The sequence below is a fragment of the Stegostoma tigrinum genome, chromosome 20, assembly GCF_030684315.1.
Source record: "Stegostoma tigrinum isolate sSteTig4 chromosome 20, sSteTig4.hap1, whole genome shotgun sequence".
Taxonomy (NCBI): Eukaryota; Metazoa; Chordata; class Chondrichthyes; order Orectolobiformes; family Stegostomatidae; genus Stegostoma; species Stegostoma tigrinum.
In genome coordinates this window covers 32629963-32654154 of record NC_081373.1, presented here as the reverse complement: position 1 = coordinate 32654154, position 24192 = coordinate 32629963, and the positions used below count along the sequence as shown (strand labels likewise).

Genomic DNA, 24192 nt, shown 5'->3' with positions numbered 1-24192 from the left:
TCTGGAATTTTTTGAGGATGTATCTATGAAGATGGACAAGAGAGAATCAGCGGATCTAGTGTACCTGGACTTTCAGAAAGCCTTTGATAAAGTCCCACATAGGAGATTGGTGAACAAAATTAGGGCACATGGTACTGGGGGCAAAATACTGACTTGGATTGAAAATTGGCTGGTTGACAGGAAGCAAAGAGTAGTGATAAACAGACGCCTTTCGGAATGGCAGGCGGTGACCAGTGGGGTACCACAAGGTTCGATGCTAGGACTGCAGCTGTTTATAATATACATTAATGATACAGATGAAGGCATTAAAAGTAATTTTAGCAAATTTGCTGATGACACAAAGCTGGGTGACAGTGTGAAATGTGCGGAGGATATTAAAAGAATACAGGGTGACTTGGACAGGCTAGGTGAGTGGACGGATGCATGGCAGATGCAGTTTAATGTGGGTAAATGCGTGGTTGTCCACTTTAGTGGCAAGAACAGGAAGGCAGATTACTATCTAAATAGAGTCAAGTTAGATAAAGGGGAAGTACGAGATCTAGGTGTTCTTGTACATCAGTCATTGAAAGCAAGCATGAAGGTACAGCATGTGAAGAAAGCGAATAACATGCTGGCCTTCTTAACAACAGGAATTGAGTATAGGAGCAAAGAGGTCCTTCTGCAGCTGTACAGGGCCCTGGTGAGACCACACCTGGACTACCGTGTGCAGTTTTGGTTTCCAAATTTCAGGAAGGACATTCTTGCTATTGAGGGAGTACAGCATAGGTTCACGAGATCAATTCCCGGAAAGGCGGGACTATCATATGTTGAAAAATTGGAGCGACTGGGCTTGTATTCACTTGAGTTTAGGAGGTTGAGAGGGGATCTGATTAAGATGTATAACATTATTAAGGGATAGCGAGTTTTGAGAGGATTTGTAGCTCAGGTTGAGGTTCTGGATGTGAGTTTGCTCGCTGAGCTGGAAGGTTAGTTTTCAGACGTTTCATCACCATTCTAGGTAACATCATCAGTGAGCCTCCGACGAAGCTTGTCTGAAAACTGACCTTCTAGCTAAGCGGGCAAACTCACATCCATTATTAAGGGATTGGACACTTTGGATGCAGGAAGCGTGTTTCTGCTGATGGGCGAGACCAGAACCAGTTTAAAAATAAGGGGTAGGCCATTTAGAACAGAGTTGAAGAACAACTTCTTCACCCAGCGAGTGGTGGATATATGGAATGCTCTGCCCCAGAAGGCAGTGGAGGCCAACCTTCTGGATACTTTCAAGAAAGAGATGGATAGAGCTCTTAAAGATAGTGGAATCAAGGGTTATGGGGATAAGGCAGGAACAGGATACTGATTGTGGATGATCAGCCATGATCAAAATGAATGGTGATGCTGGCTCGAAGGGCCAAATAGCCTACTCCAGCACCTATTGTCTAATGGACTATGTTTTAAATGGTTAAAAAATTGCAGTACGCTGCTGTGCAGAGGGACTTGGGTGTCCTTGCGCATGAATCACTGAAGGCGGGACTGCAGGAGCAGCAGGTGATTAAAAAGGCAAATGGAATTTTGTCTGCCATTGCTCAAGGGATGGAGTTTAAAAACAGGGAGGCTATGCTGCAGCTGTATTGGATCCTGGTGAGGCCACACTTGGAGTACTGTGTGCAGTTTTGGCCTCCTTACTTGAAGAGATATACTCGCACTGGAGGGGGCACAGAGGAGATTCACTCAGTTGATTCCAAGAGTTGGGAGCGTTGGATTATGAGGAAAGACTGAGTAGACTGGGATTATACCCATTGGAATTCAGAAGAATGAGGGGAGATCTTATGGAAACATATAAAGACTATGAAGGGAATAGATAAGGTGGAGGTAGGGAGGCTGTGTCCACTAGCAGGTGAAACTAGGACTAGAGGGCATCGCCTCAAAATAAAGGGAAGCAGATGTAAGACTGAGGTCAGGAGGAACTTCTTCACCCAAATGATTGCGGATCTGTGGAATTCCCTGCCCGGTGAAGCGGTTGAAGCCACCTCACTGAATGTTTTTAAAGCAAGGCTAGTTAAATTTTTGAACAGTAAAGGAATTAAGGGTTACGGTGAGTGGGCAGGTAAATGGAGCTGAGTCTGAAAAAGATCAGCCATGATCTTATTAAATGGCAGGGCAGGCTGGAGGGGCCTCATGGCCTACTCCTGCTCCTAGTTCTTGTGCTGTTATAACCTTTCCCATGGCAGATAGTAAGGAAATCCCTCTGTAATTTCCACAGTCATCCCTGTCTCCTTTCTTGAAAATGGCCGCAATTCATGTCTCTGAAATCTTCCGGCATGCTCTCTTCCTCCCACACAAGTACAATAAGGTCATGGGTTCATGTCAAGAGTGCCTTTCTTGACTTCTTTGGCTTGTGGCAGATTGGAAGCGTGCTGAGGTAGTGACAGGTAGTGTGTTGTGAGATGGTGATCAGAGCACTTGCAAAGGCTGTATATTGGTTGAGAAGATCTTCCAAGCGCTCACGCAAGCAGGCGCTGACTGCCTCTGTGTTTGACGAGCAGCTGTTGTTTGGTTCTCAGCAGAGTAGGTCCTGGGCATGGACCATAGATAGCTGTGAGCGCGCTGAAGAAACTGCACATGCATGGTTGTCAGCAAGTTGCTGAGTCTCTAGCACTCCTTCCACCACCATCACGTATTCAGGCCGATAGATACAAACTGGGTGACAACCCAATAAACAGCCTGGTACTGAAGGTGCCACTTAAGACAATTTTGCTCACTAAACCAATTTCAGTCTTGGATGCCGATGATTCCTCAGGGGAGTTCAGTAACGGCCAAGCCCATGTCCCATGGATAACTGAGCTGCATAAGTAGGAAGAAATAAATAGCAGAAGAGCAGTAATGATAGAAGATTAATTGGTTAGGGAAATAGGAAGCATCCCTGCAGCCACTGAAAGAAACTACAGCATGAATGTTAGCTCTGGTACTGGGGTCAAGGTTGTCACAATGTGGATGCAAGCTGGATAAGGGTGATCAGGTGGATGTTGTGGTCCACCTTGGGTCCAACAACACAGATATAAAGGGGAACATAATTCTGTGCTGAGAATTGCAGTGATGGAGTAAGAGGAATGTCCCAGCGGATTCAAGGACGGAATGAACTTGGGGAGAGCTAAGGAGGTATTAATGTAATACTTTGCATCTATCTTTACCACATCAGCTAATTCAACCCATGCCACAATGAAAAGGGAGGAAATTTAACCACCGGAAGGGTTCAAAGTTGAAATGGAGGTGATAGTGGATAAGTTATGAATAATTACATTTGATAAAACACCACAACCAGGTAAGATGCATCCAAGAGCAATGAAGAAGTTGCAAGTGGAAATTGCAAGGCACTGAGCATAAATTTTTAGGTTTCCTTTGACTCAAGGGAGATATGAGAAAGCTGAAGAGTTGCAATCATTGCAATCTTCAGTGCTACTGAAATAAAGACACATTTTGTTGATGGTTTTATTCAACAGAAAAATTTGCAAGAATACTAATTTAAAAGGAAAACCAACATTTTTCCTACAAGAGATTACTGATTGAGAAGTGGACTCCAACTGGTACTGGCATTGCCATGAAGAATGCGCTGATGATAAGTGAGAAGTAAAAACCAAGTTTTGCTGAAAATCTGAACCAAGGTAGGTTGACTTTGATTAAGACACTGCCGAGAAATGAACTAGCAAATGGTTGTCACCTATTTTGTTAACTAAGTTGAAAATGGTATTCTTTCAAATTGTGCTAATGAGGGAAAGTTATAAAGCTTTGCAAAAATGTTTTTATGAAGTAACACTCAAATACTAAAGTACCACAGGGCTACTCATTACAACCTCGTTCAAGCAGGAGTATAGTGATAAGTCCAGTAATTATAGAAGTGTCAGTTTTTCACTGCTATTAGGGAACTTCTAGAAACAATAATCTAGGATAGAATTAAACAGTCACATGAACAAATGTGGGTTAATCAAGAGGAACCAACACACATTTCTTAAGAGAAAATCACAATTAGTTTTTCAAAGAGATAGCAGAAAGGGTAATGCTGTTGACCTGGTGTACACAAACGTCCAAAAACAGTTTAATACAGTGCCACTAACAGATCAGGGAGCATAGAGACCATGGAGACCAGCTATGAAGTACATACAAAACTGGCTGAGTGATTAATGAATGTTTCCAGGCTGAGGGCGAGTTAGTAGTTGACATCCCCAGGGGCTGGTATTGATAATTTCGCTTTCCCTGATATTTTTTAATAATCTAGACCTTGATGTCAAGAAAATAATTTCAAAGACAGCAGACGATACAAAACTTGGAAGCATTGTAAACTACTAGGCCAGTACAACTTCAAAAGGGCATTGACAAGTTGGTGGAGTGGGCAAATAAACTGCAAATGAACAGCAATGTGGGTAGTCTAAGATGATACATTTGAAAAATAGAACCTGGAGAGACAGTATAAAATAAATACTACCATTCTAAACAGTGTGCATGAGCAGAGAAGTGTCATAAGAATACAAGAACCAGGAGCATGAGTAGGCCTTCTGACCCTTTGAGTCTCTTCCTCTATTCAATAAGATCATGGCTGGTCTTTTCATGGCCTCAGTTCCACATACCATCTCACCGTAACCCTTAAATTCCTTTACTATTCAAAAATTTATATATCTTAGCTTTAAAAATATTCAATGAGAAAGCCTTAACTACTTCACTGGGCAGGGAATTCCACAGATTCACAAGACTTTGGATGAATAAGTTCCTCCTCAATTCAGTCCTAAATATGGTCCCCCTAATTTTGAGGCTATGCCCTCTTGTTCGAGTTTCACCAGTCAGCGGAAACAACCTCCTTGCTTGTATCTTATCTATTCCCTTCATAATTTTATATGTTTCGATAAGATTCCCCCCCTCATTCTTCTAAATTCCAAGGAATATAATTCCAGTCTAACCAGCCTCTCCTCATAAACCAACCCTCTTAATTCTGGAATTAACCTAGCGAATCTCCTCTGCACTCCCACGAGTGCCACTACATCCTTTCTCAAGTAAGGACACCAAAACCGCACACAGTAGTTCAGGTGTGGCCTCATCAGCATCCTAAACAGCTGCGAAATAATCTCCCTGCTTTTAAACTCAATCCCTCTCGCAATGATAGACAAAATTCCATTTGCCTTCTCAATCACCTGTTGTATCTGCAAACCAACCTTCTACAATTCATGCGCAAGAACACCCTTTGCACAATAACATGCTGCAATTTTTTACCGTTCAAGAAATAGTCACTTTTATGGTATTCCTATCAAAATGGATGACTTCACATTTATCAACATCGGATTCCATCTGGCAGACCTTCACCCATTCACTTAGACTACCTATATTCCTCGGCAAACTTTCAGAGTCCTCTGCACACTTTGCTCCACCACTCATCTGTGTCATCCACAAAACTTTGACACATTACATTGTGGTCCCCAACTCCAAACCATCTATGCAAATCATAAACAATTGCAGTCCCACCACTGACCCCAAGGCTCATGTCTAGTCACTGTTCACCAACAAGAACAATGCTCATTTACCTCCACTCTTTGCTTCCTATTAGTTAACCAAGCCTCGATTCATGTCAATATATTGCCTGTAACAGTGTGCACCTTTATCTCATACAGCAGCCTTTTGTGTGGTACCTTGTCGAAAATCCAGATACACTGCATCTACTGGGACCCCGTGCTCGTAATGACTTCATAGAATTCCAACAAATTAGTCAGTCATGACCTATCTTTCATGAACCCATGCTGGATCCACCCAATAGGGCAGATCTAGGTATCTAGATATCAAGATGTCTTGCTATTATTCTTTGATGACAGGTTCAAGCATTATCCCCCCCCTACAGAGGTTAAGCTAACCAGCCTATAATTCCCCATCTTTTGTCTCCGTCCTTTTTTTGAACAGTGGCATCATATTTGTTGTTTTCCAACCTGCTGGAACTGCCCCAACGTCCAGCTAATTTTCAAAAACTGAGTGCACTTGCTATTATTCCCATAATTTCTTTTAGTACTCTGGGATGCATTCCATCAGGCCAGGAGAATCATCTACCATTAGCTCCAATACCTGGTCCAACAATACCCCTTCCATGATGATGATCGTGTCTGGGTCCTCAGCTACCATAAATTCTTCGTCATCAATTACTGCCACTGTGAAGACCCACACCAAATACCTGTTCAATACCTCAGCTATTTCCACATTTCCCACTATGAAATCATCCTTCTCATCCTCTAAAAGACCAATGTTTACCTTAGCCACTCTTTTTATGTACTTATAGAAACTGGATGTGGGTGTTGCTATACATGTGAATGGCACATGCAAATAAGCACGAATGAACTTGCAGATTAGACAGGTAATTGGTAAATTGAATTCAATACAGATAAATGTGAGGTAATACACTTTGTTGGGAACAAAAGATAGATAACGCATTACTTGGGAGGGGCAAGTTTGTGTAGACTATAGGAAGAAATAGATCTAGTTAAAAGATCCAAATCATTAAACATTACATCACCAGTTAGCAAAGGCCACAATGAAATCAAACTGAGCACTATGTTTTATTTCAAGAGGGACAAAATTGAAAAGTAGGCAAGTTGTGATAAAGCTGGGTTAGACTATGCTTATAGTGCTAGCAGTTCTGGTTGTAATATTATATAAAAAAAGAATAAGAAGATGCCAGAGTACACAGAGAAGGTCCATGCACATCAGGGGAAAAAAAAATCAAAGAAGTAGGCTGTATGTGGGTTAATAGAGGTCTTTAAAATCATTAAATGTTTGATGAATTAAACAGAGGAAACTTTTTTCTCTTCTCAGAAAAATATCACCAAAGGCCATCATTAAGACAGCTATCAAGAAGTTAAACTGGACTAGCCATATCTGGGAGCTGCCCATGGCTGAAGTTAACATAAAATGGTCAACTATGCTTTTCAGCTAATATAAAAGGTAGGTGAAGAGAATTGGCAGTCGAACACAGCAGTTTCTACAGTCAATCAACTTGCAGGTGCTGATGTTCCAACGTACGTGTTTGTGGGTTTTGAAGATGTCGTCTAAGGATGTTGGGTGAACGTCTGCAGTGCATTTTGAAAACCATACACACTGCTGCCACTGAGCATCTGTACAGGAGGGAGTGGATGTTTGTAGCTGTGGTGCCAGTTAAACAAGGTGTTTTATCCTGGATGGTGTCAAGCTTCTTGAGTGTTGTTAGAGCTGCAATCATCCAGGCAAGTGGGGAATATTCCACCATGCTCCTGACTTGCGTTTTCTAGATGGTGGAGGCTTTAGGGAGTCAGATGGTGAGTTACTCGCCACAGTATTCTAGCTTTTTAACCTATTCTTGTAGCCACTGTACACAGTGAGTCCAGTTAAGTTTCTGGTCGATGATAACCCCCAGGATGTTGATAGTGGAGATTTCAAAGATGGTACTGCCATTGAATGTCAGGGGGCAGTGATCTGACTGGCTCTTAATGGAAATGATCATTGCCTGGGATTTGTGTGGCATGAATGTTACTTACCAGTTGTCAGCCCAAGCCAAGCTGAGAAAATGCTGGTTCATAACTCTGACACCTTCCATTATTTTACTGATCAACAGTAGAATGACTGGGTTGGATTTGTCCTGCTTTTCGTGTTCAGGACTTACCTGGGCAACCTTCCACATTTTTGGAGAGATGCCAGTGTTGTAGCTGTAATTGAACATCTTAGCCAGGAGTGTGGCACATTCTGCAGCAAAAATCTTCAGTGCTATTGCCAGAATATTGTCAGGGCCCATAGCCTCCAACCATTTCTTGACATTACGTGGAATGAATTGAATTGCCCAAAAGATGAAGACTGTAATGTTGGGGACCACTGGAGAAAGTCAAGATCGATCATCCACTTGGCATTTTGGGCTGAAAATTGTAGTGAATGCTTCAGCCTTACATTTTGCACTAAGGTGCAGGGCTCTTCCATTATTGAGAATGGGGATATTTACGGAGCCTTCTCCTACAGGGAGTTCTTTAATTGTCCACTACCATTCACAATTGGATATGACAAAACTGCAGAGCTCAGATTGGATCCATTGGTTGTGGGATCACTTAGTTCTGTCATCACTCGCTGCTTATGCTGTTTGGCATGCATGTGGTCTTGTTTGATAGCTGCATCAGGTTGAAGCCTCATTTTTAGGAATGACTGAGGCTGCTCCTGGCTTGTCCTGGATTCTCCACTGAACCAAGGTTGCTCCTTTGATTTGACGGTAAATGGCTGAGTGGGGTTATGCTGAGCCAAGAAGAGTACAATTCTGTTGCTGTTGATGGCCCACAGCAGCTCATTGATGTCCTGTCTTGAATTGGGAGCTCTGTTTGAGGCCTGTCCCATTTAACATATTGATAATGCCACACAACACAAGGTAAGATATTCCCCGTGAAGGTGGGACTTGATCTCCAAAATAACTATGTGGTAGTCAGTCACTCTTACCAATATTTTCATGGGCAGATGCACGTGCATTAAGCAGATTGGTGAGGATTAGTTATGTTTTTAGTCTCCTTTTGGTTTCTTCACCACTTATCACAGACCCAGTCTAGAATTATGTCCTTTAGATTCCATCTCCCAAGTCACTCATGGTGGTAGACATAGAAGTCTCCCACAGAGTGCATTTTACGCCCTTGCCACTCTCAGTGTTTCCACAAAGTATTGTTCAACATGGAGGTGTACTGATTCATCAGCTAAGCAAGTATAGAACATGGTAATCAGGAGGTTGCCTCGCCCACGTATGGCTTACTGTCATGACAGTTTATGATGTCCAAAGTCAATGCTGAGGACTCCCAGGGCAATTGCCAACTGCATACCACTGTGCCTTCACCTATGCTGAGTCTGTCCTACTGGTGGGAGAAGACATATCCAGGGATGCTCATAGTAGTACCTGGGGATTTGCCTGTCAGCTAGGATTCCATGAGTATGACAATGTCAAGCTGTTGCTAGACTAGACTGTTCTCCCAATTTTGGCACTCACCCACGGATGTTAGGTGAAGAGGACTGTGCAGCATCAATAGGGCTGTTGTCATTTCCAGGGCCCAGATTGATGCCAGAGGGTCCTTCCAGTTTTATTTCTTTTTTGAGACTTTGTAACAATTGATTGCTAAGCCATTTCAGAGGGTATCTGAGAGTCAATTACATTGGTGTGTCTCTGGAATCATATGCAAGCAGACCATGTGAGGATGGTAGATTTCCTTCCAGAGAATCATAGAATCCGTACAGAGTGGAAGCAGGTTATTAGGCCCATCAAGTCCACACCACCCCTCTGAAGAGCATCAACCCAAACCCACCCACTCTATCTCCATAACACTGCATTTCCCACAGATAACCTACCTCGCTAACCTACACATCCCTGGACACTATGAGCAATTTGGCATGGCTAATTGACCAACCGACGTATCTTTGAACTGTGGGAGAAAAGCACAGCACCCACAAGAAACCCACACAGATAGGGAGAATGTGCAATCTCCAGATAGTCAGTCAGCAAGAATGGAATCGAACTCAGGTCCCTAAAGCACTATGCCACCCTAGGGCCTTAGTGAACCAAGCTTAAACTGAACATAGATTGCATGTAAGCAAAGTTAATTTCCCAACAATTGTTTTTCCAACAATTAAAAATGGTTTCATTGTCATCAGTAGATTCCGAATTCCAGATTATATTTTACGGAATTCAAATTCTACCATCTTCTGTGACGGGATTCAACCAGAGGTCCAGAGCACTGGCTTAGTTTCTGCACGAACATTCTCATGATAATATAATTATTTGTTGTGAACATTTTAAAAATTTCCAACAATTCTATTTTCAAAAGGAATATATGTATTTTGAGATAAGACAGTGTGGAGCTGGAGGAACACAGCAGGCCAGGTAGCATCAGAGGAGCAGGAAAGCTGATGTTTCAGGTCGGGACCCTTCTTCAGAAAATCTTAATTACGCTGGCCTGCTGTGTTCCCCCAGCTCCACACTGTTATCTCGGACTCCAGCGTCAGCAGCTCTTACTATCTCTGAGTGAGTTATAACCCCACTGTGAAGCCTCTTCTACCAGGAATGACTACCTTGACTATCGTCCTCCATCCGGAAAGGTTTCAGTGGATCTCCCACAGCAGCCCTCTGGTACTCTCTTTGGCCCTGAAATTGCTCAACCACATACTGAAGCAAACCATGTACTACAGCCACATTGCCTTTCTCAGTACTTGTCTGGCCTGCTGTGTTTCTCCAGCTCCACACTGTTATCTCTAACTCCAGCAGCGGCCGTTCCTACTTCCTCTGAATATGCTATCTTGAGGAGTTAAAGACCACATGATCCTCAGTGAAAATATCAGTGCCTTTGGTCAATACCCACAAACACACTTTGCAGGAGACAACTGAGAATAGAAAGGCAGATTGATTCTTTTCTTTCGGGGCTCAGTAGGCCAAGACAAAAAAGTATTATCTGTATGAACATCCTTGCTCAGATGATCACAGGCCAATGACTAAACCTGAAACCTTCCCTATATGTATGAATCTCACCAAATGTATTACTCAATATTAAACTGACCAGTTTAAACTGACTCATGATAGTGACAAATATTAAACTGACCAGTTTAATATTTGTCACTATCATGAGACAAGGTGAAAGAAGTATATTTTTATCTTCTAGCCTTTCCACTGAAAACACGTTTGTCTTCAGTTATTCATCTGAAGAAATGTGTATACGCTGCCTAAATTGCAGAACAATTACTTCTTTTACAGTACAGTAACAGTACTAAAATGGATATACATTTTTATAACTGCTTTACAGATTAGACTTGGACACTCCCACTAACTAAGTAATACAATGAAGCAATTGGGAGTTTGTACAATTGGAAAAGGTACTCAATACAATAAAATTATACTTTAGAGCCTTCTTGCAAAACATTCATAAATAAATTACGTTTCAGAATTGAGGAGCTTTGTGCTCATAACTTAGAAATAAATTGCAGAAAGGAAATTGAACATAGATTGCATGTAAGCAAAGTTAATTTCCCAATACTGTGTATAGAAATTTATCGAATTACATTTTCTTACTTAGTTCATGCAATAACATCTTTGTCCATTAAAAACCAAGTAAATCCAAAAGGGGAGCAACAGAAACCAACTTCTTTACCAGCTAATGCAAGTCAAATTCTGAAGGCAAACAAGACATTAGCAATATAAATCACAATAGATTATACTAGAATATTTAAGGTGAGCAGAATTTGTCACATTGAGGAATATCTACTTGAGCACAGATATCAGTGGTGGGCCAGAAATTTACCTCTTTTATGTGAAAATGATTAGTTCCACAAATAATAATGAGTTACCTAATATCAATCAAATACCGTATACTTCTTCCACATTCTGAATTATCAAATATAATGTGACTATCAACCCTCCATTTCATGTGAAACTCCTGAATGTAAATTATACTTCACCATAAATCTTTCTAACATGTTAGAAGTGCAATTTTGCTTATTCTTCCTCGAACTAAAATTCATAAGATTTGAACTCTAAATCATTTTAGTGAAGCATTAAGATGAAAGTGACCAGGTATGCACTGCAAGAAAATTCAACCCAGAATAAAAGTACACCTTGTTTTGGATATGTCTGATCATTTTCATTTAACGGTGACACTCAGTGGAAAATAAACAGCTGCAACTTAACTTCTGTTAAACAACATCTGGTGCAAAAACTGCATACTGGTATTACTGGAAATGCTCTTTTAAATTGAGTAATTTCATGTGATCTTCCCATTTAGATTTTATTTTGCTAAAAACTAATTAATGCTCAATCAATGTTTCATTCACAAGCTATTTTAATCTCTCTCAATAATTTTTGTTAGAAAAAAAGTACTTACCTTGACCCTTGTGGTTTACTTCCTTGGCAGCAATTACTTTATTTATCACAGTCTGAAGGAAGTCATTCTCCCCTGCCACCCTGGATGAAAAACGGGATGATATGTTCAGCTGCTTGTGTCGAATGGCGTCATCCAATGCTAGCCTGGAGGATGCACATGACGACCAACACCACAGGAAACAGAAGGGCCACACAAACCAGAATTCACAGTACAAGGGGATGCAAAATATCATTGCATAAATGCAACACATGGTTATCATCAGCCAACGTAAGGGACAGGACAGATGGATAACAAGAAAGACATAGGAAGATCATTATTCAAGAAATTGCTGATTGCATGAGAGTAAATGCAAATCTGCAACACTACTGCCAACATTAAAATAGACTACCATAACCCCACCCTCCACAATACGTTGAAAAGAACCACCCAGTATCCACAGAAAATACAAAATCTGAATGCGTACAAGGCAACTTTCCTGTTCAACAGAACAATCAAAATTAAAATTCAAAGTAGCGTCTTTTCAGTAACAACAATAAACAACCCTGGTGCACGCGTATACACACACACACACACACACACACACACACACACACACACACAAAGGATCCATCCACCTGCACGGAATTCATCCCTTTAGGACCAATCTATCTAATCTTATGTTTTATGTATTACATTGAAAAATGTTTTGGATCCTGATTAATCACACCCTTCCCATTTCAATAGTACTGCCAACAAATTATTCAATTCACCTCCCAAACCCATGAACAACCTAAGACAAGGGAAACAGATACATAGGACCACCACCATGACAAGGTTCCCTCAGAGCTACACAGCATCCTGACTTGCAACTACATTATCTAATCTTCACGGTTGTTGAGTCAAAGTCGTGGAACTTGCTTCCTAACACCACTAAAAACTGCAACAATTCAAGAAGGCAGCTCACCATCATCTTCTCTAGGGCAATTAATGAAGAGCAATAAATGCTAACCTAGCCAGGGAACATCCATTTTTCATGAACAATTCCTTTCCAAGTCTTTTTTTTAAAATCTCCTTCACTATATTACTTTCAACGGAAACACTGTAAAGTTGAATCCACCTTCCACAAATAGGATGTGATAGGGACATTACTGAACAGGCAGAGTAGCAGTACACCAAATATTTTGAAAGGTGGCTCGCTACAGAATGGTAAGGGGAAACCAAGAACACTTTATAATATTATCGCTCTGACTTCAGCACATATATTGCTGCCATGGGTAACCAATGGGCCACATTTGGTGACAATTTGAGAGAATTCTCCGTTGACAAGTTAAATCAATACCCTGTTTAGCATAAATTATATTTGTTGGCAGTAATCAACCAAGTTCAACACAAAACCCATGTCTTTCTCAAATCTAGACAAAGCCCAAATACATGCTTCAAATAAACCGTCATTCAGCACTTCAGGGAAATTTATACTTTCAAGTTGGCTGTAACTTTTGCCTTGACATTTATCTACATTTTAAGTTCTACATTCTTCTGGTCATTCTACTGAAATTTTCCAATTTTATTTTCCACAAAAATAGCATTAACATCTCTGAGAACATCAGCCAGAAACATAACTTAAACTAGTGGAATGTTCCACACTCAATATTTCAAACTCCACCACTAATTAACCTAATTCCAACACTAATTTACAGCAGACCTATGTTGTAACCCCAATCATAATTATGCTGAATAGAACACAATGACAGCTGAGCTTAAAAGAGACTCCAATATTTTGGCTGTGATAATGGGAACTGTAGATGCTGGAGAATCCAAGATAACAAAGTGTGAAGCTGGATGAACACAGCAGGCCAAGCAGCATCTCAGGAGCATCAGGAGCACAAAAGCTTTTGTGCTCCTGAGATGCTGCTTGGCCTGCTGCGTTCATCCAGCTTCACACTTTGTTATCCAATATTTTGGCTAGCTGTTTTTAAGCATGAACAAGAACATAAAAAGAATAAGCAAGGACATATAGACAAGAGTATCCTACGTTACTATAAAGCAAAAGTCAAAGAATTGCACAAGCTGATAATAAACAAGAAAATGTAGAAGGACCAAAAATTAGAAATGAAAGCTAGACATAGCATAAATTAAATCAACTGAAATGTAGCCTACCACAAACAGATAAAATGTGTTTTTTAAGAAAAAAGAGCTAATAAGGCAATCAGACCGTCTTAACAATCGGCTTTTAACTATCATAATTTTATGTGTAACATATAATTTAATGTGATAATGGACAGCCATGGTTTTATAGGATACTTAGTAATTTTGAGATTTTAATCATCAGATTTCTAAATTTTCATTGCTTTCATCTGATAAAATGACAATTACTCCAAAAAAAAATGCCACATTAGAAAACAAAGGGCCCCCATCTTGGGAGGATGTTCCACGTCCGAGAACTAAATTATACTAACCAACAGGTGGCCAATTCCAACAACACTACCAGTACTGCTGGAACTAGATCCAGTCCTAGCAAAGAACCAGGATCTGGCTGACACTAAGATTAGGGTAGGCAGCAGGTGGGGGAGCAGGGAGAGAGAGAGGGAGGGGTCCTACTCAGAAAAGGGGATTTATCAATGAGACTTTTTACAGCTACCGCCCACCAAGAGCATTCAAGATAAAGCAGCATTACATTTGTTAGTAGAAAATACTTATCTTCATTCCATGTTTAGATATTATGGTATCATATAAACAAAGCACTACAATATTGTTGTCCAGCTACAAAAATTCTCCCACATGAAAATGCTAATTTCACAATATAGGTCTTTAGGCCATTATAGATTTATACAGGGAACTAATACAATAATAGAATTTTCAATATATTTGTCATGTTACCCCAAAAATCAAACACATTGACATTGCTTTGCAATTTATACATTTTACAGGTATCCTTAAACATAAACATATTGATAATATTAAACAAAGATTTGGTCAAAGATTGAGAGCTAACAAGATTTAAAACACTTACGGTTGGAATGGAATAAAATGTTGTTTGTCCTCGTCATCCACTTTCCCAGTAATAATGTCAGTGACATCCATAACTGAAATAATAATAGAAAAAAGTTCATGCGAGGAGGGACCTTACCTCAGTGATACTGAGACAGAGTAAGTATTGCTAGGGAATTTGGTTCACGGTGGAAATTTAACTGGTGCAACTTTTCCAAATTCGTTTTAGAAATAAAGTCAATTCAGACAGCAGTCTTTAAGTAAGTTTTAAAAAGCCTAAATAAAACGAGGCAATTGCATGACATTGGCAGGTAGCTTTCAAACTGAAATCGTTTGCCTAAATAAAGTACTGACTACTGTAGTTAAGAAACTCTGAACAGATCCATATAAGAAAGGGATTTGTTGCATCACATTGTCAAGCAAGGAGCACAGTCAGTGTGAGCTGTGCCTCCATCTGACTGAGAAAAAAAGCTGAGTAAAGTAGATTCAAAGTGGGATTTGGTGCAATGGTGTACAGAGGTGCTTTTAATTAAAGTTTACTGCAAGATGTAAACTTTCCATACCTATAGGTAGGCATGGTGGAATGTGCAATTGAACAAACATGGTGAATCACTGCACAACATTTTCTTGATTGTAATCTTTTAAATTGAAAAGAAGACCAGTTTCACTCTTACACTTAACAAACTGTTTCGAAGAAACGAGAGAGGAAAAAATACAATACAATATCCTTTTATTGTCACATGTGTGCCATCGGAAGAATATAGTGAAAAACTTCACAAGGTCTGCCTTCTTATGGCAACATCTTAGGTACAAGTACCTAGGCACATTTCTTGGATACAGCAGAGGAATATAAGAGTAGTTGCATTGCTTACAGTTGAAAAATAAGTTTAAAACAGGAAAATATTAAAGGGTTAACATTATAATCAGGTAGGAAATTTCAAACAGACATTACAGTAAAGTAGCTCAGTGCAGAGCCTCCACACGTGGTCTGACCACCCTCCCCAGGCTCTCGACCAAGAGCCATTCCTATTCTGCTCAAAGCTCCATTCTGCTCCACATTGGCACTCAGCTGCTCTAAGGTGATTGGCAGGATTTCCCCCTTACACCATTCTCAGACATGCTGCCTGCTTGCTGGTCCAGGGCTTCTTACCTGCTCTACTCTGGGCTCGTAGCCCACACGCTGCTCTGGGCTTGCTGCTCTTGGTGTTCTGGGGCTCACTGGATGTGCCTGCAGGCTCCAGAGCACAAGGCCACACATACAGACCTAAACACAAACTGGCAGCCTTTTACTTTTATAGACTAGAAATATATATCAGTTCTACCACCAATCATCCACCTTCCCTTTGTATCATTTTTGTGGTATGTGATGTCACTCTGCTGCTGTTAGTGTAGATTGGCCTTTTGATCAGTGCCTTTTTAACTTCTCCTGCCTACCTACAGGTATAGAAAGTTTACTTCTTGCAGTAAACTTTAATTAAAAGCACCTCTGTATACCATTGCACCAAATCCCACTTTGAATCTACTTCAGTCAGCCTTTTTCTCAGTTGGATGGAGTCACTGTTCACGCTGACTATGCTCCTTGCTGACCATGTGATGTAACAAATCCCTTTCTGATATGAACCTACTCAGATGCATTGGTCCACCACCACCACCTGCAGGTTGCTTTCAAGTCACACAACATCCTGATTTGGAATTATATCACCACTTTTTCACCATCACTGGGTCAATAATCTAAAAACCCCTTCTAGTAGCACTGTGGGTATAGCTAGACCTCAACAACTGAAATTGTTGAAGGAGGTACCTCACTACGACCCTCATAACGGCAACTAAAGATGGACAACAAAGGCTGGCCCATCCAACAACACCCATATCCTGTGAATGAAGAATTTTTAAAAATCTGAAGACTCCAATTGATGGCACAGAGCAGCACTGGCATGTTCCTTGTCTACAAGTGGCTGTGTGGAAGACATAGGATATTATTAGAACACACAAGATATTATTAGAACACACACTTAGTTCTTTTCCTTGACTATTATTAAGTAATCACTCCAAAGCCTGTGTTAACAATTTCAACAGCCACGCATTTCAAAGACTGCCGCTCTACAACTACTTCGGTTCCTGTGAAAATGAATGTAAAGTAAAATCTAGAATCTGGTGAAGTTGTTTCTTGACAAAATGAGATCCAATTGCCTTCAAGTCACTTCCCCTGCACATATGTGCTTTCCATTTATAATGCAGCAACGTGTGCAGCAAAAGTCCAATATTTTATTTCAAACGGCTCCTGATAAATTGAATTAGCAAGGTTTAATGCTGCGTTTTGATTTGTGAATTCAAGTAGAAATAATCAGATCTACCCTACGAGCACTGAGTCCGATTGAGCCTGTCACGTCTTCCAAATAAAGAATGCATGTTACTATTTGCTGAGTACAATTAATGGTTCATCAAACTCTTGCATGATATTCTGTTTAATACTTGAAATCCCAATTGAAATATTTAAAAAAAATCAAAACTTTATTACTGCCATCTAATATTCACAAAATAAATCAATTTCTCACAAATGTTAATTCATACTAATCAGATTTTTAAAAGCTAGCAACTTTTGAAACTACTACTGCTCAAAAGTTTGAAAGAGTTCAAAACAAAAATTAATGATGACTTCTGAAAAAATATATAATTTAAGAAGCTTTTTAGATGGCAATTAATTTCTCAGTAGTTCAACTACTGGACCCCTTCCTTAATGAATCATGCAGAAAATTATTTAAGAACCAATTTACATAAAACCATAGCAAGCAGCTTTTACAGAAGACATCATACAGAAAGTACATTTTAACAGGCTACTTGAAAAACGTTACAATTTATAAAGAGAAACCTCATTTCTTTTTTACATAATTATAGGCAAAATATTCCGAGATATGAATGACCAATAGTTATCCATGTATCCATACAAATACCTTTTATGCAATATTCCATTTTTAGTAATTATAATTGCTGCTTGATCCTGACAGCTCCCTACTGAAAACCACAGATCACTTATATTCTGTGAAAAATGTTTAAATCTTATCAAAACATAAAATTTGCATCCATGGATAGAAAGATAATTGAAGAAGTACGATAAATTGATCATTTGTTATTTTTTAAATAATAGGTTTAAGGCAAAATGGTTATAAGTCATAATCAACATGGCAACGGTGTCATTCTGCCACACATTTTAGGTATTCAGTCAACTGTACTCAAGCATTTTGGTATTAGCGAAGGAACAGCAAAAGATTTAAGTGTCGGTTGAGCTTAGATATCTTGAACAGCTCTTCTACCACATTTCTTGTTTACATATTGAAATGCATCGATGTTAAAATACAGAAATAGACCCAGCCAATCCACATCTCACTGATTATCTAACCTGTTCTAATATGCATTCATCACATCTCCTTCCATTTGGCTACTCAATCAGCATATTTGAATTACTTACTCACTTTGTCAAGTGTAGATTAAACACTTAGTTGCCTGCATATTATTGGAAATGGTATTGCTTACATGCAAAACCCTTAAAAGATGCACATTTCACACATACCCCCACTAGTTGTAATGTTTAGTAAATTAATTGAAAATGTGTATGTTGCTCAAAGAAAAATAACATTTATATTACTCAATAGTCCAAATTTAGATATTCACATAGTTAGTGTTTTGACCGAGCCTTTACCTGCCACTCCAAAGGGTCTTCTCAACCCTGTAGTGAATTTCTTGGTATTGTTGTCTTTCAGCTCCATGCGACCCACTCTGATAATTTGACACACAAAGCTAATTTTTTCTCTCTTAAGATCTTTGCTGCCAAGATCCTATGCAAAAATAGGAAAATATGCCAAATAAAATATTCCGGTTCAAATGAGACATACAGACACATTCAAAGTATATAACGTCTCTTTTCCCTTCACAGGTGCTGACTGCTATGGCTAAGGTGACTGCAATCTCACCTCTTAGGTCAGAAGGTTCCAGTTCAAGTCCCATTCCAGGACTTGAGCACAAACAGCAAAGCTGAAAGTCCAGTGCAGTACTGTACCATCATATGTGCTGTTTTTCAGCTGAGATGTTAAACGCTGGCCACATCTGCTCTCTCAAGTGAGCGTTAAAGGTCCTTGTCAATGATTCAAGGAGAAACAGCCCAAAATCCTAGCTAATTTTTATACCTCAAACCAACATCACTAAAACAGATTAGCTAGCTACTTACACAATGTTGTTTGAGGGCTTGCTGCATACAGATTTGGCGCCACCTTTCCTACGATTCTTCAAAGGCTGCACACCATAACAATGAATGGGGTGAAATGTGTTTTTGTGATATATCCAGTAGCTATGTATGGTGCTAAATAAATGCACACTTAGTGCACTTGCAGTGTTTTTTTAAATTTGAGCAAGCAACATACTCACTTTACCCAAGATAGCTTTTCACTTAAAAAAGTCTAAATACATATTCTACTTAAAATATAACATTAAGGTTGATTTTCTTTTCCATTGATGGTCAAAATAACACCTGGCATTGCTTTCAGCTAATTACTTATACATTTTTACGATGGGATTAAAACTTAATCTGCGCAGTCATTTGAATTAAGCACACAAAAGTATTTTGGCAAACAAACTCTTCGTTTACAATAAAGTCTTTTAAGGCCCTTAATATTTCATGCTAAGCAGTAAAGATCACCTTAGCATGAGTAGTTTAAGACTGATGTTAAAGGACAATTACATCTAAGGAAATGATGCATCTTCACGGATACACATTTGGGTCAAGTCTAAGCCAACTTGCTGTACTTAGCACATTAGAGTAAGTTTTATTACAAAAACACAACTTGAAAATCAACAATTTGATGAAAGATGTTTTTCTTCTGCCTATATCACAGCATGGTCAAGGCTGCATCTTGCAGGCATGTAAACCAAGGGACCCTGCTCCCCATAAGAATTGCGTAGTGGTCAATCCTAACAAGGGCAGATGTATCCATGAAAGACAGACTGGTGAGGGTCAGATGAAGTAAGTTTTTGCCTCTCTGGTTTCTTCATCACCTGCCATAGACCTAACCGAGCAGATACATCCTTTAAGATTCAGTCAGGTCAGTCAGTACAAGAGTGCTTGCGTCACTTGAAAATTGGATATTGGAGACTCCATCTCGAGTACACTCAGTCCTTCTTACAAAAGGTGCTCAATATGGAGGAACAATGATCACCACAGTCCCTCAGCTGACGATAAGGTACTAACTAACAAGAGAGTTTCTTGCCCATATTTCACCTGATGTTGTAATTCTCTTGGGGCAGATATTCAAAGTTGAGGATTTCTGGGTTCATTTTCTTTTGACTGTACAGGACTCGGATGCTTTCTCTGATTCCTGCCTGTTGGATTGGACATACCCAGAGATAGTGATAGAGGATTCTGGGACATTGTCTCTACGTTATGATTCAGCATGTATGACCGTTTCAAGGTATTCTTGAATAGTCTTGTGGAACAGGTGCTCCCATTTTAGTCTGGTTCTCCAAAGGTTAGCGAGGATCAATTTATAGGAGTTCACTGGACAAACAAACCTCTAAAGCTTCCAGTTTCTAGGACAATACTGGGTAGTCTGTCCAGTTTTATTCTGATTTGACTTTACATAATATTTAATACAAAAATGGCTAGCTAGGTCTCTGCAAGGGAAATTATGAGTCAGATATGAGTCAGACCAGATAAGGTTGTCAGGTTTCTTTCCAGGAGAGACTTTTGACAAGCAGATGTATTTTTATGATCATTTGGTTGTTTCATGATCACTATTACTTCGACTCGGAATTTGTTCCAGATTTAATTAAGTGAATTTAAATTCTCCTGGCTGCCTGGTCTCACGAGCAACAGGCCAGCATTACCACTTTGCTACAATTCCCCATTCTCCTGAACCAAAGAGCTTTTATTGTCGATGACAACCTCAAGAAGCTGATTAATGAGCATAGTGTATGTAATCTGAATGGCTGGCTGGGTGAAAAATTTGAAATTTTTTAGAAAAATAATTCTCTGGTTGCACAGTTTTTTCAAAACAAATATCAGATTGTAACACTTTTAAAATCTTCGAACCTAAATCTAACCAGATAAAGCTTATGCAAAGCTTCAATCACGTTTCTGTCTTTTAACAAATAGCAAAGGATTAATTATATCATAATCCCTGGAATGTCAAATTAAGTTAAATTTAATGTGATCAGGAAAAAAAAACAAACATACCAGCACTAAAATTTTATCAAACTACTACCAGACTAGAAAAATTTGAGAAAAGTGAAAATAGCTTACAGTAAATACGGCTTTGAGGTTGTTTAGTCGGTCTATGTCTTTTGGAAGGCCCGAGCTTGCCCATCGTACTAGGTAGTTCTCACTGCAGAGGAAAAAATATTTTTTATATTTTGATGCTCCTGACAAATACGTCATCCTCACTACACCTACTATTCATTAGTAAATAACACTACAAATGAAACTATGTATTCCTATCATATTAAAACCATTATGATATTAGACTGACATTCTGCTAAAATGAACTGTGGAATGCAAAACCATATTCAAAATATAATCTCTCAAGTTTATTAACACTACTTCACAGTCGGCATAAATTCAGAAATGCACATTTTAATGTACTTTTAATTGCCATCCCAAAAATGCACTTTATTTTAAAAAACAAAGCTAGGAAACAAAACAAGCAAGAACCATGGGTGAGAACAGTCTTGAATTAATCCTGTAATTACGTTAATGATCGAGTATTTTGGAATTGCCTGTGACATGCAATTACAAAGCCCAGTAACTGGCTATGTGACCCAATAGTTCAATGCCAATATTTGGGCTTTATCAGAGACTCCTTCATCTAATCCCATCAATACATCTTCCTATTCCTTTCTTCATCACTTGCTTATGTCTAGCTTCCCCCTAAATGTATCTTTCCTACTTACCCCAACTACTTCATTTTGGTAATGAATTCCACATTCCAACCACACTGGAGGAAGAAATGTGAGTATTACATGTGAGTCCTTATTAAAGGTCTTTTTTTAAAATCCAAGTGTATTATGTCTTCTAATTCTACCTAGAAGAAGAAGCTGTAATCCAACTGAAATATATAAGGTTCTCATGGGCTTTGACAAGGTAGACACTGAAACATGGATTTCCCTAGCTCTGGCACCTAAAACAGAAGAGTGCAATCTCAAATTAAGCGGTTAATCATTTAGAATTGCAATTAGGTGAAAACTCTTCAAAAAAAGTTCTGCATTTTTAGAATAATCTACTGAGGGTTCTGGATGCACTTATGTATATTTAAAACAGAAGACAGACTTCTGGTCACCTCAGAGAATCAAACAATGAAGGAAATAGCCAAGAGAATGAAGGTGAGGCAGGATTATTCAATGACAGAACATGGTTGGACAGACTGTGTCACTTCAATGCTGCCATTTCTTATGTGTTTATATTGTATTTCCAATTGATTCAATAGAAATTGTTCAAGAATGCCCTTTCCTCTCGAATGCCATTCTGACTACTCTTTATTATGTTTTCAATTTCTAATTTCTTTTCATTACACCTTTAAGTAAGGATTTCATAACCTTTCCCATTATCTGCATGAAGTTAATTGGACAAATAGTTCACTTGACTTGCTCATCATCCCTTTTAAATAAAGGTATTATAAAAGAGCTGTTGGTTACTCATTTAACATTATTCCCATCTCTGATGAATTTGTATGTGTGTGTAATAGCTTCACTGCTACCTCTTCCCTAACGCATTCCCACGCAATCCATCTGGACACTAGGTTATATCTTCTCTAACAATGACTTAAGTTATCAATTATCTTTTCCCCTTTTTAATCTTGTATGTGTCTCCATAGCTTTTTTGATCTCTTTTTAACCTCATGCATTTCTAATCTCACAGGCAAACACTAAGCAACTGTTACACTTTCGTAATTTCACTGACATCACTTGAGTTATTAACTTCAACCGGAAGACTCTTCTGTTATTTGTGTAGATCCAATAATGTTTATTTCTATATTCCTTAATGACTTAATTTCTGTCTTCCTAATTATTTTTTCAGGCTTAGCATTTCATGTAGCTTTTGTTATCCTCTCTTTTGTGGTCTATATTTTTAATTATCTTTCTCTTTCCCCTTCTTCACAGAATCCCTACAGTGTGGAAACAGGCCATTCGGTTCAACCAGTCCACATCGCCCGTCCAGAGTATCCCACCCAGACCCATTTCCCTACCCCTGCATTTCACACGTCTAACCCAAATATCCCTGGGTATTACGGCAATTTAGTATAGCCAATCCACCTACCCTGCACATCTTTGAACTGTGGAAGGAAACCGGAGCATCTGAATGAAACCCACGCAGACACAGTGAGAATGTGCAAACTCCAAACAGCCAGTCACCCAAGGCTGGAACTGAACCCGGGTCCCCGGCAGCAGTGCTAACCAGTGAGCCACCGTGCCACTTGCTTTTGCATTTTACTCAAGATTTCTCCTAGACTCTATTGACCACTGGTTTAAATTTTCCCACTGCTATTCTATTTCTTTGCCTACAACAAAGGCAGGATAGGCTAAGTCTTCTTCCATTGGAATTTAGAAGGTTGAGGCGCGATCTGGTTGAGGTTTATAAAATAATGAAAGGTATGGAGAGAATTAATGGTAGTTATCTTTTCCCTGTGATGGGTAATTTCAAGACTAGAGGTCTTAGTGAGAGGAGAAAAATTTAAAAATGACATGAGGCAAACATTTTACACAGAGGATGGTTCGCCTGTGGAATGAACTTCCTGAGGAAGTGGCGGATGCAGGTACAATTATAATGTTTAAAAGACATTTGGATAGGTACATGAATAGGAAAGGTTTGGAGGGATATAAGCCAGGACCAAGTAAGTAGGGCTAGTTTAGTTTGGGACTGTGTTGGCATGGGCTGGTTGGACCAAACAGCTTGTTTCCACTCTATGACTTTGACAGATTATTTTCAATGAATTATTCACATCTCTTAAAACCAGTTTTGATAAAAACACGTTCTCACTTGGATATCAAAAACTTCTTCTCTCAGCCCAAATTTCACTCAATATCAGCGATTCAATTTAAAAGTCAAGCTTACTACGCACCAAGACTTGGGCTTGGCTCTAGAACGCATCATCTCTATTTGTACATTTAATTTTCATTCATTTTCTTTTAATGAAACCTTCCCATCACACAATTACTCTGCCTAACTGGTGTCTCAGCTCAGGTGCATCGAGCCTTATCTTTATTCTAACCTATCATCGTATCTCAGTTTTCTTTTCATTCTGCTGCCATCCAAGCTTCAAACTCTATTTAACATGTTTAGGGCTATCTTGTTCTTAAGGTAACTAAGCTGCAATTCTCT

General features: G+C 39.3%; 2 protein-coding genes across 3 annotated transcripts in view; one reads left to right on the top strand and one right to left on the bottom strand.

Annotated features, from left to right (window-relative positions):
* dock1 (dedicator of cytokinesis 1) overlaps nt 1-24192 on the bottom strand; it is a 562483-nt gene that overhangs the window by 441043 nt on the left and 97248 nt on the right. Inside the window, exons 9-12 of one of the 2 annotated variants that reach the window (XM_048551079.2) lie at nt 21121-21202; nt 18529-18664; nt 14854-14926; nt 11865-12007 (exon numbers count right to left, since the gene is read on the bottom strand). In XM_048551079.2, the coding sequence (XP_048407036.1) occupies nt 11865-12007; nt 14854-14926; nt 18529-18664; nt 21121-21202 (434 nt within the window). The remainder of the gene's footprint in view (nt 1-11864; nt 12008-14853; nt 14927-18528; nt 18665-21120; nt 21203-24192) is intronic. The other variant, XM_048551080.2, reaches the window with a different exon arrangement.
* The window catches only part of c20h10orf90 (chromosome 20 C10orf90 homolog), a 377977-nt gene continuing 360708 nt past the window's right edge, over nt 6924-24192 (top strand). Inside the window, exon 1 of the mRNA XM_059653092.1 lies at nt 6924-6948. The gene's annotated coding sequence lies outside the window, so the exon portion shown is untranslated. The remainder of the gene's footprint in view (nt 6949-24192) is intronic.